At 45.6% G+C, this 16,647-nt stretch overlaps 1 protein-coding gene across 2 annotated transcripts in view; it reads right to left on the bottom strand.

The window, feature by feature from the left end:
- DIXDC1 (DIX domain containing 1) overlaps positions 1-16,647 on the bottom strand; it is a 35,602-nt gene that overhangs the window by 3,840 nt on the left and 15,115 nt on the right. Inside the window, exons 4-15 of one of the 2 annotated variants that reach the window (XM_009957667.1) lie at positions 15,561-15,810; positions 14,246-14,353; positions 8,348-8,460; positions 7,807-7,955; positions 4,587-4,676; positions 4,427-4,480; positions 3,474-3,524; positions 2,264-2,368; positions 1,671-1,724; positions 1,001-1,093; positions 837-908; positions 24-110 (exon numbers count right to left, since the gene is read on the bottom strand). In XM_009957667.1, coding sequence (XP_009955969.1) covers positions 24-110; positions 837-908; positions 1,001-1,093; positions 1,671-1,724; positions 2,264-2,368; positions 3,474-3,524; positions 4,427-4,480; positions 4,587-4,676; positions 7,807-7,955; positions 8,348-8,460; positions 14,246-14,353; positions 15,561-15,810 — 1,226 coding nt within the window. Of the gene's footprint in view, positions 1-23; positions 111-836; positions 909-1,000; positions 1,094-1,670; positions 1,725-2,263; positions 2,369-3,473; positions 3,525-4,426; positions 4,481-4,586; positions 4,677-7,806; positions 7,956-8,347; positions 8,461-10,805; positions 10,829-14,245; positions 14,354-15,560; positions 15,811-16,647 lie in introns of those variants that run through there. The other variant, XM_009957668.1, reaches the window with a different exon arrangement.

Consider the following 16,647-nt stretch of genomic DNA (forward strand, 5'->3'; position numbering starts at 1 on the left):
AAATACCCCTTAGGTGCACTTACCCCTTGGTGGGCTGTGGGACCAGCTCCTTTTCCTGCTGTCTGGAGGAAGCCATTGCTCTGAGCACTGTGACCGCTGTAAGTCATCACCTGTTCAGGGTGAGATGCGTCTGCCACTAGGAATGTAACTGTAGGACCTCCCCAAAGATCCCAATTTGTGAACTTCAAAATGATGAGAAGGCACGAAAACTTTCCACATCATTGATATAACTCCCATCTTCTACCAGGTAAATACACTCATTAAGGAGCGTGCAGGCAGTCCTATAGGTCAGAGCACATACATAATTCCTCGCACACAGAGGGTGAAAAAGAGGCAGAGACAGGAAGGGGCTTGCTGCTACAGCACGGAAGGCTCTGCAAGCTCTAGTGAGCACAATCAGTGTTCAAGTGACACTGTGCAGGGACAGATGTTGGGGCTGGCACTGTTTCCACCAAGACAGTTCCAAGTGCTCAATACCAGGGTCAACAGGGAAAGGAGAAGATAAGAAGCTAAACCCTGGTCTAACCATTAGACAGTGTCAGAGCTGAAGCTAGAAGTTACAGTCTCTGGCTTCCACTCACTCCTGTGCTCCCCTCACTGTTTCATCCCTTAGGATTTTTGACACAAGAGGCTAAGCCAGAGCACTCGCTGCCAAGAACTTTGGTAAGGTAGATGCTTTGCGGAGTCTGGCTGCCTTATTTAGGGCACTGACAACAAGATTACGGAGCCAGGCCTCTCTGGGATAAAGTGGATGATTTCTGGAGATAGGTAGCTAGAGGGTGCCGGACAGAAACATCACTCCAGCAGTCTGATGTGTAGACCAAAGCTTCCCATACCTCTTCAGCTTCTCTCTTCATGCAGTGAGCTAGCAGGGCTTCTTTGTGCTCCAGCTCCCGCTCCAAGTCCACCTGTGAGAGGAGTAGAAAAGAGTCAGCACAAACTGAGCCACCAAGGTAAGTGCCAGCTCTCCGGGCACCAGTGCAGCCCACCTGCTCCATACCTGTTGGTAGCTGGCCTCAGAAAGCTGCCTAAGCATTTCATCCAGTTTGGTCTGATGCTGCTGTAAATGCCTATCCTTCTGGCACAATTCTTTCTGCAACACAGTAATCAAGAGAATCAACAGGACAGTGAGTAAGGCTTACAATCATCTTCCCATGGCAGGGAAGGTTATGTTATCTGCCAGCATCAGGTTCCTCTACAGGCTGACTTACACAATGCGTGTACTTCTAGCTAGATGTTAGAACTGAGTATCAAAGCTTTTTTTGAAAAGATCGGTCAGGTGGTTGTTGCCTGGAGTCCCCTTGTCCAAAGATCCACTACTGAGGCCAGACAACTGTCCCAGAGAAAACAGATTCCTGAGGGATCAGTGGAAAATCAGGTGACCCAACCTAACCTGATAGGCTTCTGCACAAGTGTTAGATACTCAGCAGGCCACCACAGAAAAACCATGACAATAGAAGATCTACTACAAAAAACTGGGCAGAACACAAAGAACATCTGATCCCTCCCTCTCATTACAAACATCCATGCCTATTGCAACTTATTCACTATCCACAGTGCCATTCCCAGAGGTGACTGCATGCCAGGGAGACAGCAGTCACATTCACAAAACTGAAGAACCACCAGATGCTGCCCCTAGCAAAGCCTCCGGGGAAGAGAGGTTCCATTACTTTGTATTCTGCCAGTAGCCGGTTTCTTTCTTCAACCTTCCTGTGAAGGTCAACCTGCAGAAATAACACAAATGTGTGAGGCAGGTATTCCTAGAGAGTTAGTGACAACCTGTTTGCCCCTTGTGCTAAAGGGTGACCCAAGACCAAATATCTGCAGAGTTCAAGGGCACTGGTGTCTAAGGATGGCAATCTTTTGGACAGGACAGTTTCTTCCTTGCCCTCCTGTCTCCAGAGAGACACTGTACCTGGCAGTTTCACCTGTCAAAGTGCCACTTGCTAACCCAGGGAGCACATCAAGGAAGGAAGAATGCAACTGTACTGAAAACATCATGGGAAGCAACTCCCTGTTTCAGCTGAAGGTCTTGGAGGACAGGAAGTGGGAGCGAAGAACAGGAAACTTCAGTGAGTCTTACAGCTGGCTAGTGGACTGTGTGCAGTTTTTATTAAGCAGAGACCTTTGACTGGTCGTTCACTATCCCATGACCCCAAGGAACTATGCTGCAACCACCAACTCCACCCTGTGAGTGCTGGAGCCCTCAGGGCCACCGACCTCTTTCTAAAATAATCTAACCCTCAGCAGCACAGTGACTTACATTCTGGTTGTGCAATTCCTCTTTGTCCATGTTTGCTCTTAGCAGTTCCTGCTTTAACTGAAGAACTGAAGCATCCTGTTGAATCAGCCTTTGCTGTAAAGCATCCTAGGAAGAGAGGTTATCTGTAGGAAGGTGCAAGACAGAGGCAGAGACCTTTCCCTGGGAAGTGAACGACCTAGACCAGTGGCCATAACAGCAGGGCCATTCCCACGGCTGAAGTATCGCCAAGGGCCCAAGAGAGCAGGAGCTATATAGACATCTGCCCAAGGGGCTCTCCACCCTTCTACCTTTCTCTTACCCAAAAGTGATTTCCCTGCCAACATTCTAGCCATCCAGGACAGAGAGATTTCAGTGCTTCTACCTGAACTTCCTGCTCCAGATGTGTCCTGACAATTTTCTCTTAAAGAAAAGAGCAGTGTCTTTGGAGGGTCTTTTCAGTGGCCTAGAGCTAGTGACTCCAGCCATGCATCTGCAGTATCCAGAGGGCAGAAAGAGGCCAACGTCAGCCAAGGACACAAGGAAACTTAAGCTCTCTGTGTGACCTAGTTGTGCAATGAAATCCTCTCTGAAGAGGCCAAAGTCAGGACTAATTCTGCACCTTTCACTCAGTGTCACCCAGAAGCCGAGCGCTCTACCACGGACAGCTACTGCTGTTTGCTTCCTTCACAGGAGCCTGACAGGCAGCTCAAAAAATACCCCTGCTCAGGAGTAGATTATTAGTGTTCAGAACTCCAGAGGGACAAACTCAGCAAAGAGGAGCCAAAGTTGTGAAAAATGCTGCAGCCGAACAGGGCAAGGTTATCCCCGCGCACTTTCTCCTCTGCTGTCAAGAATGAGTTCACTTGGCCAGACCTACTGTGTGTACCCCAAGACGCAGGGAGAAGGAAAAAAAAAAAGCCACGAGAACCAAGGAGGCATCCTATGCCTCATTTTGTTGAGGCGAAACAGATGAAAGAGGGGATATTTGACCACAGTCCTACAGACAGAAACAGAACCCAGGAGACCTAACTCCTTGTGCCTGCCTTAACTGCAGTCTCTCCCCAGAGCCAGAAACAGACCATAGGATCCCCTACCTCCAAGCACCCTGATACAAGTCCCTCCACAATCTGAGATTCCTCAGAGGTCTATGGTTGCTGCTGGCCCTACTCATGGGCTGCAGCAGACTCTAAAGCTTTACTGTTTATATTTGATGAAGTGCCCCTTTCCTCACCTTTATTCCCTGTAGGTTTCGAGCTTCTTGTTTGTATTTCAATAGCTCCTTCTGTAAATGCAATGCAATTTGATTAATGGCATCTTGTCACGCCTTCAGAATCCACCAGTCAGTGTTCTCTGTCCCCAGACACCTGCTTCAGAGGAAAGCACATCCCACCTTTTCCCACAGATCAGAGAGCATGGCAGGCCCTGAGCCATTTTAATGAGTTACCAACATGACAACACAGTTGAGCAGCAACCTATGCCCCTGCTATTAAAGATGTGAGAGAAACAGATTGCCTAGTCCCCCAAATCTGTCCTTCAGGGCAACATCAAATACTTCTCTCCCAGCATCAGAACCGGTCCCAGAGCCATCATCAGCAGAAAGCTGAACTAAAGCAGGCTTGACAGGGCAGGTTCTTCTTAGCTGCATTTATTTCCTACTTGAAAGCTCGTTTATGTTCAGGCATGGCTAGAAACTTCACAGCTGTCCTGGATAAAGCTCTGAGAAGCTTGTACAACCTGGAGCTCTCCAGCTTCAAAAGCATCCAGGAAAAATCTATTTCAGGGCTCATTTAACTTACAGGAACACTTAGAGATTTGTTTTACCGGCAACTGACTTTACCAGCATGGGCTTGAGATAAAGTGGGGAGGCAGCATATATTTTTCTGGTGCTATCCTACAAACCTTTAACAGCTGCTAATACGGATACAATGAACACTTCCCAGCTTACTTACAGTGCTTTCCAGGTCAATGAATTATGCTCTCAAGGAAGCAAATATCTACACTCCTGGAGGGATGGAGATCCCACACAGCAGAATATGGGAACAGAGTTGGAGCCCTAACACAACATATCCCCCATGTCATCCATTGTGTAGTCCAACCTCCCACCCCCAAAATCAAGTAGGACAGAGTCTGCAAAGATCTCTTGACTCAAAACCTCTCTTTCCCCTTCATCTGCCCCCCTCTAACCTTTAGGTCTTGATTTTCTTCAACACTCTGGTCCAGGCGACTTCGGATAATTATCTGAATATAAAATACCATGGTTATTATTGCGCAAGACGCCTGCCTATGACAGAACAATGCAAAGAGCAGCTTGATCAGAGAAATGTAGGTACAGCAATGTGCTCACCAGCTGCTCTTCAGGACAGGCTCCACGTTCACAGAGTTCAAAGGACCCTTCCTGCTCATCCTCAGGTAAAGACCCATTGAGCAACAAAGCCTGGAAAGATGAAGGGAAAAAAAATAACCTCCTCTTCAGGGTTTTCAAAGGAAAATAGGCTAGCAGCAGCTCTGGCTAACAGTCATTCATATCAACAGTGTCTAAATAGTTTCATTTTCCACTTCTGCTGACTTATTCCCCTCAAAAATAAGTAGAATTTTTCAGTAATGAATAAGAAAATTTATCCCCTGAAAAAGCTCTCCCAGAAATAGCTGTCAGCCAATACTCTTCTCCACAGAAAGACACCAAACAAGGACAAGAACTCAGATTTTCAGGGAGTGAAGTCTGTCCCAGGCTTCAGTCCAAAGGTAGGGTAGCCTTCACTATAGTAACAGATTTGAAGCCTAAAGCAGAGACTGAAGCAGGTTTACGTTGCAAGGTTTCTCTTCTGGAATGAGACTAAAGTGTCCCCTGCTGAAAGAAGCCATTCTCCTAACCACACATCTACAAAAGACTTCAGAAACAGGATGTTCAGGGAAGCCTAATTCTGTTCTACACTAGACTAAACCAAGACACGTTCAGAACTGCTGTCCAAGTGAGGGAAGAGCTCCCATCCACACAGACAGTGAAAATCTTAAGCTATGCCCTGTGCTTGAGGAAGGCTACTAGAAGCACAATATTAACTCCTTCAGCAGCTCCAAGGTAGCCCAGATGTCTGCAGAAAGATGCAGAACTCCCACAATATACCAAATCCAGCCTGAAAGAGGGAAAAGCGTGCACTGTAGTAAGTGTGACTAGCAGGACCAGGCCAGATCTCCAGCAGGGTAATACCATATTGGTTTTCTCTAGCTGATGGTTTCCACATTGACCTTTCTGTCTCTAACTTCCAGGACTCAGGGCACTTGGTATGTGCCAGGATATTGCACACAACTGGACACATTGGAAAGAGTCATGCCTCTTTCTTTCAGTTAGCTTTCTAGTTTATTTCTATTTGAATTCCACGGCTAAACCCAAAATATCCCACTTGCAGTAATACTCCAGTTCAGCCTCAAAAGACTTTAAGGCTGACAGGTCAGGTTCTGCCTGCTGACAGAATCTTCCACCAAAAAGCTACAACTGCTGACAAATAGCAATCTGTATTCAGTTAACGCAAAAGCTCTTTGGAAAACTGTTTTCTGAATGCATCCCAAAGTCTTCCCAGCAGGACACTCAAGCAGGAATCACACAGGAACATAAAAAGGTGCCATGGTTTTAGTGCCTTATGGGGTACACATACATCAGGTCCCTGATACTTCAAACTGTCACGAACTGGAGGCTCTTAAGAATCGAGCAAGAAGGGGAAAATCAATTAATCAAATCCAATTTCTTGGCTAGCAGCATCAGCTGCCTCTTCCTACTCCCAGGGGATGAGAGGGCTGCAATGCCAGCTGCTTGTCCTCACTCCTCAAACATGAGGCCAGTTGGAGGAACAGGATGTGCCAGTCCCTTCAGTGCTGCCTCTCCCAGTGGGCATACAACGCAACCGGATTTTACCAGTGAACCAAGCATTTCCCCCCCTCGCCCTGAGTCTTTTGTTTCCTGCCCATTGTCCACAGGGAAAGTGCCCTCCCGCTCACACCCCACCCTACCCTCCGCCCGGCTGCCCATGCTTCTCACACAATCTCTGCTTTGTTTACTAGCACATAAATATTTACAATTCAAAGCCAGTATGGTTCCCAGCACAAACAGAAAGGAATACTCCTGAGAGAGTTCAGGGTCTTTACCATATGGATCAGGGGCTCTACTCCCCACGCAGAGTCAAACACATTGGGCTGAGGGTCATTTGGTCAGGGAGGGACTGGAACAGGGCAGCAAGGAAAAGGTCCCGCAAATAAATAGTTGTGTAGAGAATGTGCCAAATATTATAGTTCAGCGTAGCTCAATGAAAGAGTGATGCAAGCCTGTGTGACCCCTGATCAGCTTTGCGAATCTTGATTGATTTCCTGACGTTCCTTGTCTCTCTGCATTACATCTGATCACAAATCACAGAAAAACTGCTCTATTCTCTCAGGCTTCTAACAAAACCTGCAGGCTTTCACCAGTGCCCTGGTGAAAAAAAGGAGTCCCAGCCCCAGCACGTGGGAAAACACTGCTGCATCTTTACCATTTTGCACAACATACGTGCTTTGCACAGTGACAGTACATACAGGAGTTAGCATAGCATCACTTGACAGGGGACCAAGCCAATGAACGCAGCTAGGATCTGGAGTCCAACAAAAAGACATCACAGACACAATCACCTTCTAAACACAGGCTTTGTTTTAGATTCTCTACAGTGGTTCTGTTCTTACTTGCATTCAGTGCCCCCTTTGCCCTCTCACAGTCCACTTACTATTAGTGAGTATCATTGATCTTCAGTCTTCATAGCAATATAATCTTCCTCTCTCTCCACACCCTTCTCTCTCCCTCCCTACTGAGTAAGAGCCTCAAATCATGTCAACTCTGAGTTTTGAAGAAGCCTGAGCTAAGAAAGAGAAAAGTTTGTGTCTGAATTGCACAGGCTGATGTTAAAATCCTTTCTCTGAAACCATGGTAAATATACTGGGGCTGGAGAAGTTGCAGCCATCTTTCCTCCTTCCCTGGGCTCTCTTGGTTAAGCATGCTACACAATGAAGGGGGACAGGCATACCCTGCCCCAAGCAAGACTATGGCTGGATCCAGCTGTCTTCTAAAGTGCATCTGGAACATTGGAAAGGACAGTTTTGGCATTCTCTATTCTGGAACAGGTGACCAGCACCAAACCATAACTGCAGGAGCCAAGAAAGCCTAAACAGTGCAAGAAAGGAAGATGTCAGAGTGCTTAGTAGCATTCTGTTGCTGGATGAGGTCTCCACTGGCTGCAGCAAATATACCCCAATACACACTATCAGAAATATTTCCTGCCTCCTGACAAACTCTTCCCTGAAGGGACTCATCCCACAGGGTGAGACACAGGGAAGAGCCACTGTCTCTATTTAACAGAGTTGACCCACGAGACAACAGACTTCTTGCACAATCACCCCAGGAGACCTCACTGGACCAGGACTCTTATTCAACTCTCTTGAGCTCGAGGCCAGTGTCTCAGCTGCAAGATAACCTGTCTTCCAGCTACAGCTGTCCGGAAAAGAAATGCATGTGTAAGGGAACACTGGCTCAGAAGAAAATCTATTACCTGCAAACCTGAAATCATCTTCTTTGCTTCCTCCATTTCCTTTTCCAAATGGTCCTGTTGTTCCAAAAGCTGCTCCTCCCATGAATTCTCCAAATATGTCCCAGGGTTCCCTGCTTGCCACTCAGGCTGGAAATTAGATTCTGTCTCTTCTGGAAAAGAGAGCAGCTAGATGTGGTCATGACAGAGAGAGGAGCCCAGAAAAGACCTGCACCACACAATAACTGCCTGCCATCAACACTTTAAGGGAATCTTAAATGTGTTTTTCAACATGGCCTAATGGGGCTGTGATGAAAGCATTCACCCTACAGTGAAAATTATATATGACCCTTAATACTTTTCCAGAGCTTTTTACGTCCCAAGCATTATTTTGCAAGCCTCACAAACAATGCGATATTATGGCATTATTATGGTGTTAGAACTCTGAGATTTAGTTTTATGTGAACAGATACTCAGCATTACATTCTCTACATTCATTCAGTCACTGGGGATACAAACAAATCCCAATGAAAGTGTGAGCTGTAAAGCATAATCTGCAAGGTACCTGTTCTAGTTTCTGTTTCTTCAGTGTGTATGACCACAAGTCTTTCCTTCTCCTCTGAAGGGGCTACAGTGGATTCACTCTTCGCACTATGGATAGGACTGGGTGATGTAAGACTGCAGAAGAAAGGAGAAACAGTTACTTCTGGTGCTGATCAACATTATCATCATCTAAGATAAAAAAGAATATGCAGGCAGGCCCGTTGAAAGTAAGAATTATCTGCATACTAGAGAAACCGTTAACTGGGTACACGTATGTACCGGGCATGTAACTTCTTCCACCACTACATCAGTGTTGTAGCAGGCTAACTGGTAAGCAGCACGACGTGTGTCTTCATTTTCCTTAACAGAATGCAAGTTTGAGACTGCTACCACAGAATTCACATACCCTCACACTATGGGGTACAACCACACTCCAGTGAAGGTCTGCTTAGAAACGATTTACTGTGAGCCTTGTGTTTGTACTGCAAGCTGAACAAAAAGCCACCCCGACTTGCTTCATCTCTTGCGCCAGCTTTCAGAAGCACCACTTCACTAACCTGAAATTCCAAAGGCAAAGTATTTTTGAAGGTCAGATACCACTCACTCATGTTCTTAAGCTGAAACTTCTTGAAAGTACCCACGTATTTTCACTGGAGTCATCTCAGCTGACTGTGAGGTTCAAGCAATCTTTTTAAAGAAATTCTTCCTAAATGCATCACCCAGACAACATCAAAAGGTGGCTGAAGCTCACTGACCCATTCAATGTACCTCTAAAGTAGCAGGAACTAATCCTTGCAAGTGTGAGCAGGAGTTGATTTTTCATTCTCCCCAACACAGAAACAAAGGACAGAGAACAAAAAGAAAACAGAGTGGAAATAATATAACAGGTTTAGAAAAATAAGAGGCTCGCCTTCCGCATCTTCCCAGCATTGCTGCTACATATTGCACAGCTCTCTCACAGAAACAGAAGAGCCATGCAATAGAGATGGAAATTACTTGTTAGCAGCTCCTGTCTGGTCCACTCCCACAGCCAGTGCTGGCCTACTTCTCATTTTATATTACAGACCTTCAAGCAGTCTAGTTTTAATGGTCCAGACTAAACGGACGGCCACCATGTTAAAGGAAAAGAGGAATACAACTCACCAAGTGAAAGAATAACCATCTTCTAATGGGGATCTCTAACAGCTACAGTACCTGTTCTTTCCTGCTTAAACAGGGTGTGCCTAATTGTTAAAGGGGTCTGGGCCACCTGGCTTTGCTCAAGGATTTACCTTCAGGAAGACTAACTCCACTACAGCAGTCTCCGATTAGGCACATTTGTATACAACATTTGTAACTAGCCCCCTGCTCCTGTTCGTCGCTGAATGGGTGCAGAGCGTAAAATCAAGATAATTGTTTGGGAGCCCAGAAAGTACTATTGGGTTTGCGTTATATAATAAGGGTCAGAGGAAATGAAACTTTCAAGCAGCACAGGTACAAACAGAAAGCCCAGCTGATCTAACATGTCCAGTAACTCTGAGAGGGATTTGACTTCCTTCTAGGAACAGATCTCGATACTCCCCCTGTGTATTCTCAGATGCTACTCTGAATGTGCCATCATCCTGATAAGGCCACTGAGAAATGCATCGCTGGTTCTCATCCATGTAAAAGATGAAAGAACGAGAGCTGTCCTAGAAAAACAATATTAGCAATTGTTGGGTGAGAAGGTGGTGAAACTGATGGATGGGCAAGAGCAGGGAACTGGAAAGAAGAATGAGCAGGACAAAAAACCAAGGGGATACAGAGCCTGGAAATAACATTCCCCTCTTCAAAAGTCTGCTCCTCTCAGCACTGGATCCACGGACAAATGCAAATACAAAGGATCCCAGCTGGGGCAGGGGGGTGGGATTCAGTGGTGGCTACAGGTCTTCGCAACATAGACAGTTTTACAGATAATTGTTTAGACATTCCTATGCCCACAGTCCCCTTTCCAGGCAGTTTCCCTATTTTAAAAGGCCAGTGGATTCACGTGGCATCAGTGACAACCTCTCCAACCATGCTAAACAATGAATGAGCCATTGAGATGCACTCAGATGAAGCAGTAGCACAGGTCAGGTTGCCTCATACATTATGCCATCAAGTTACTGCTGGAAACATTTATACTTTTTTTTATATCAGTCACCAAACCCATTAGAAAGAAATATCTACTGATGTAATTTGTTCTTTAAAGTACATAACAGTTCATGATTAAAGCATGCAGAAATAAGTGCTGGGAAATGAAAGCTATTTAAGACAGATTTATGATGCAAACTGTTCCACTTTATTCCTTTTACCAGTTGGTTTCTTAACCCATATCCTTTCTCCACTGAGTCCCAGAGTTGCCAGTGCCTGCACAGTCAAAGCTTTAAGGGCAACAGCCCCAGTGACAAGTCTGAATTCCCATAATTTTAATAAACACCCCATCCCTGCTGTTTCAAATGACAATGGCAACAATCGCTCACCATTTGACCTGCTTCCCTCCCATGATCCCACTTTAACCTTTCGCCTCACAGAATCCGTTTCCCGGGGAGCCTCAGTATTCTGGCTACAGACATGCCTTGTCCCTTCACATGCTCAGAATTCAGTGCAGAAGATGCCAGCTCCTGTCAAACTACTGCAGAAATATTTGCAAGCCAGACCGCTTCACACCAGCTGAAAGATTCACAGCAGAAGCAAAAAAAAAAAACCCCTCAGGGTCTTTGCAAGAAACTGTCGGATAGCAGATCAGCAGCCCCCACACGTATTTGATTCCAGAGTCAGGGAATTCTGCAGCCTGGGTTTTGCTTTTGCTGGTTTTCCTTGCAGGTTATTTGTCTCTTGCTGCTGCATTTTGGTCAGCTGCACACCCAGTTGTTTTCATCACAAGGACTGCGATCTGGATTGCCAGTGGTGTTTCTCATCCCATTCTGCCCTCTTTAGACCCCAAGCAGCTGCTGCAGATGCCGACGAACAGCCAAGAGAAGGTGGTCCTGCAAGCAGTAGGTTCCCTGCTCTTCCAGGCTTGGATGCCGTCTCCGAAGACAGCATGCAGCACTTCCCAGCCCTATGCACGGCTTCCTCTTCCTTGCTATCTCCAGCTCCCTCTCCCTCCTGCTGTCACACAGGCTGTGCAAGGCAGAGCCTTTTCACTGAGATGCCTGGCTCAGAGTGGGGGAGGGAAGGCTGGTGGAAGGGGAGGGGAAAGAGAGATGGATGGGTGAGGGGCTCAGTGGCCTGGGAATCCATCTGATTTTGGCAAATTTTCCATGAATCATTTCAATTGCCTTTGCTTATTAGAGCTTTTGTCTCTGGGAATTCTCTTATTCAGGCTGTGTGCGCTCTTATTGAAGAGTTAATGCAGAAACGAGCTGATGCTAGGCAGGGGATGCTGCCCTGGGACAGACACGACAGCAGCACAATTAGATGGAGGGGGTGGCTGCAGTTAATAACCACATCCCTCAGCAATAAAAAAAAAAAAGGCAGCTTCTTTCTCCCAGACAGTTCTCATAACTAAGCTAGTACATTTGTCTCTGGAAGGAAAGAGAAACAAGGATCTTGTTTTCATCATGAAGCCTGGTATCAGAAGACATGCCCAGGAGCTGGAGGTCATACCGCTCCTAATTTCTTCGGGCAGCTCCCTGATCACTTACGTAAAGATTCTCACCATATTGTATCCTATCAGCAATAATATCACCATTACCATATGGTAAGAGAACTCGTGACGTGGGGAAAACAGAAAACACACACAAAGTGATTTAGGATGTGCAGAGAAATTTTCACACACCACCAAAATACAGCCACATATGAGCAAACAGCAGTTGTCTGACAATCCAATATAGGGTGGAAGAGTACACATAACATACTACAGCTACCTTAAACTGAAGAATGAGTGGAGGGAGCAGCATGTTTCACTTGCTGTCCTACTGAGATCACAGTTCAAGAGTCAAAACCGAAGTCCTGTGACATCAGCCATGAAATCCTGTTGCCAAGACCAGAATTTTTACATCTCTCCTGGAATGACAGCTTCAAAAGTACACTCTCTACTGACATCATGTGGAGGCGGTAGTTCAATACTGGCTCACATGGAGTTGCCACACTCTTACAAATGTGCATGTCTGTATTTAAACATGACCTCACAATAAAGCACAGCAAATTCTGGAGATAAGTACAAACTATTGTTATTTCTTCTCCTCTGCTGGGCCAAGCAACCTTTATTCTCAGGTACACGGAGGCCTCTCTGTACAATGGAGCATCAAAAGTGGCCTGAGAAATCCTGTGGAGACATCCTGCCTGCTGAGAAACTGTCAGTGGCAATCTGTCCTAGGAAAATAAACCTCCTTGCTCCTGCACAAATCAGGGGAGGGGGGAGCTAGTTGAGGGACTCTCAGGCAGCAGCCCAGGCAGGACAAGACAACAAAAAAGCAGAGCTGGGGCTTATACCGAGGACAGGAAACTGTGAATCAAAGAAAGCTGCAGCTATGCCTATGCAGCTCTGCCCTCTTCGTCTGTCCCAGAAGAGATTAAAGGGAGCAAAGCATCATTCCCAGAGGGAGATCTGATACGTTCGGTTACACAGTCCTTTGTCTTCAAGCTAGTTTCTCAGTCTTCAGGCTAGTTCTCTGGGGAAAAAGGGAAAGGCTGTCCTTTACTATGAAGCTGTCCACACTGGATCAGCTCCCCCACCATAGTACGGTTTTTCTTCAAAAGCCCCTTCAGCTACACTATCTCTCCTATATCCACAAAAACAAACAACACAGCCATGTGTCTTCCCTCTCCCCTCCACTGCCCAAGTAAATTGGGGCAAGAGTTTTTACTTCTGCCCCAAAGGAAAGGGTAGTAAGAAGAGCTCGTAAGTCACCAGTGTAATGTGTGGTAACCAGCACATGCTGCCCAGGTTCACAGCTGCAAGTTGTGGCACTTACTATTAAAAATTTATTATATGCTGCCATTCTAACAAATCCTGTCTTCTACAGGTTCCATTTGCTTTGAAAGTCTCCACTTGCACCAACGTGACCTTACTTGTGTAGTCAAGAACCCCAGCCAAGGCTGCAGGCTGTTCATAGCACAGAGCACATAGTTCTTGGGACCCAATTCCTTCTTCAAAGGGGAAAGTCAACTCCACTGGAAACCACACTGAACTCTGACTTTCAGGCTTCACAGCAGTATGCAGGAGATTTTTCAGTAAAATAATTAAATGCTGGACTTCAGATTGAAGGTGAAAGTCAGGGGGATGGAAGCATAAATTAGATAACTGTAAATTTAGAGACAGTTAAAGGTGATGGATGAGGGCACGATGGCAATGAAAACACAGCTGCAGATCCTCCTGGGACCATATATCTGGATTAAAGATTAGTGTGTTCCTGTAACTTCTGTTCAAATCCACATGCCCCCTCATCTCCATCTTTCTGCAGGGCATGAGGTTTGTTGGTTTAAGTTCCTTTCCTCCACATCTTTTCCATCAGCTCTGAAATATTCATCCCTTGCACCCTAGCTACTCTGCCCCTTCCTTTCTGTGAGGCAGGCCCCAAATGCCATTTCAGCATCCCTCATCTCAACACTCCCTCAGAAGGCTCCACCTGTACATTCAGGTTCCCAGTGCAATCTTTAGCTGTGCCTTTCCAAATCCTATTCCCCTGGTCTCATTGAGGGACACTCCAGATTTAGACAATTGTAACTCACAAGTTCTTAGCTCTTATCTATGTGATCATGAATGAGATCAATTTTATCTGTGGGAGAAGTGGCAGTAAACCACTGCTTCATGTTGGTTCCTGAGGCTTCATTCCCCAGATCAGGCAGGAGGCTCTGTGCTTGGAATCCTCTTTTCTACCAGAGCTAACCATATCACAATGATAAGAAAGGGCACATTAGGCAATGTCAGACAAAGGACCATGAGGGGACACATCTTGACAATAAAGTTCCTTACCTGGAAGAGTGGGACTCTAATGACATGTTCTGCTGCCCTTCATATTGCTGCACTAGTGCCCGGACACTCCAGTAGGGGTTTTCAATCTCCTCATCCATGCTGCTGTTTCTGGAGATAATAATTATAGAATGAGGGAAGACTCACCTGATGGCAGAAATTCCTCTTATCTCCAGGAAGGTGGGTAGGAAAGCCAATGAAAGAAAGGTAAGAAGGAGGGGACAGCTAGAAAACTGCCAATTAAGAAAATGCTCCTATCAGGGAACTCCATCCCATCTTCTTGATGTGAGGGAAACACAGGCAAACAGGCCCTCCCCTTTTAAACTCATCCCTAATTCTGTGACTAGAAAACTACAAAAGCTCTGGGGAGGCAAGGAAAAGAACAGAATTTACAAACAGCACAAGGAGTGGCTTTTCTGAAGACCTCCTGGCCTGAGGCCTTTGCAAGAGAAACCTTTAACATTTAATTTTTCAACAATATACCATTTCAACCTCATTTCCAAACTGCTTCACGGGCACTCCCTTGAGCCAATATAATGTGGGAAAATGACCTTCAGCTGTGTAAATTAAACCCTCAATAGACCACCATCTGGCTCACATTTAAATGTCATCACTATTATTATTATTATAATCCACAGAGTACCTTTCGCAAGTGTTAAATGTGCTTTTCAGAATTACACATTCTTTCTATACATGGATCATCTCCCTTCATTATCACCAGAACTCCTCCGCTTACATGGCAGGCTTCATCAGCTGATTAACAGCACACAACACTCTGCATCTCCCTATATAGTGGTAAGCGTAACATTGGGGTGAACAGCAATGTAGAAGACAGAATGGACTTGTACAACAGACTCAATGCCTCAGTTCTGGCAGTAACTGCTCCTGTAGTTAAGACCTTACTTTTGTTTCACTTGAAATGAGAACATCTCCACGTAGACAGCAGCAAGAAAGGGCAATGTGCTCAGCATGAAATGGGGAAAATGACACAGCAGAGTTCCCTCTGGCTCAGCCATAACGAACTCTTCTTTTCCAGTGAGGTAACAGAGACACAGCAGTTATTTTGCTGTAAAACCTGAAAGAACCTGGGATACCTGCAGTCTTCATCATGAAGCAGGCAGGTTAGGTCAGTACTCCCCTTTGTTAGACCACTATCTATTTAGGTTTCGATGAGACAGCAGCCATTTGTCTCTGTCTGCACAACAGGAGAGCTACTTTATACCAGGAATTGTCAGGATAGAGAAACATCTATTTTAAAAGAAACTGTGTCCATCTGCTAACATGTCCTGACCTCACATAACCAGGGAAAACTCATTACCTCTGTCTGTGCCGGAAAACATCCCGGCCGGATTGCAAGACATCTTGACGAACATCTGCCAGAGCAGCCACTGCCCCCTGGGCCACTGCAGCAGCTGAGCGAGGCCTGTGACTGGCAGATGATGCTGACAAGCTCTTTCCCACCGTGCCAGCAGGGCTATGATTCATTGCTCTCCCAGAGCCTGGTTTGAAATGAGCAGCTAAGGCCAGGATCAACCTCATGATAGATTTCAAGTTCCCATCAACAATATCTGCAAAATGCAAATAAAGTTAAGGACAATGCCATTAACATGAAATCCCACCAGAGCTGTATCTGACCAACAAGCATGAAAATGATTAAACCAAATGGGACCATGCCAGTAAACGAGGACTATGCAAAAAGGACTGCATTACAACACTGATACTTGGCTCTGCTTGTTTTATACAGAGCAGCAAACTGTCTGCCACGTACATATGACAAGTTTAAAAACTTTGAACAGACCTGAGCCTTCCCTCTATGGCTACTTCCAGCCAACAATCCAATAGGTTACACGACAGTAGGTGATCATTACTGAATGCTCACTGGAAAAGTACAGCAGTTACTGAAGACTACCACTGTACTAGCAATCACTTCAACTAGCACATGGAATTTGTGTTTGGGTTGGTTTTTTTTTTTTTTTAATACTAAAAACCAGAGAACAGCATTTCTTTAGCAATACCGTCCTGTACCATAAACTGTTTGTAGCACCTTGCAAATGTTAACTAGTCAGTTTTAATAATATCACACCAGGCATTTCCCTCAGCCTACACACTGGCTCAAACACGTTGGTCTCAAGTTCACTACAAAGATCAGCTGTCCTTTCAGACCAGGATTTCTCAAAACAATTTAATCAACTGAGATACTCAAAAGCCCATTAAAATAATAGCAATAGGGCTTCCAAATATCAGAGGCAGCCTAAGAAAAAAGAAATCGTAAGTGCTGGAGGCGTGAAGGCTGGTTTTTACTTGCTTTAGTAGCCAAAAAATTAGCAATAGCCAAAAAATTAGCAATAGCCAAAATAAGTCACAGTGACTGCTACCTCCATATCACTCATGGAGAACATGAAGCC

Source organism: Leptosomus discolor, chromosome 22, assembly GCF_034619465.1.
Source record: "Leptosomus discolor isolate bLepDis1 chromosome 22, bLepDis1.hap2, whole genome shotgun sequence".
Lineage (NCBI taxonomy): Eukaryota > Metazoa > Chordata > Aves > Leptosomiformes > Leptosomidae > Leptosomus > Leptosomus discolor.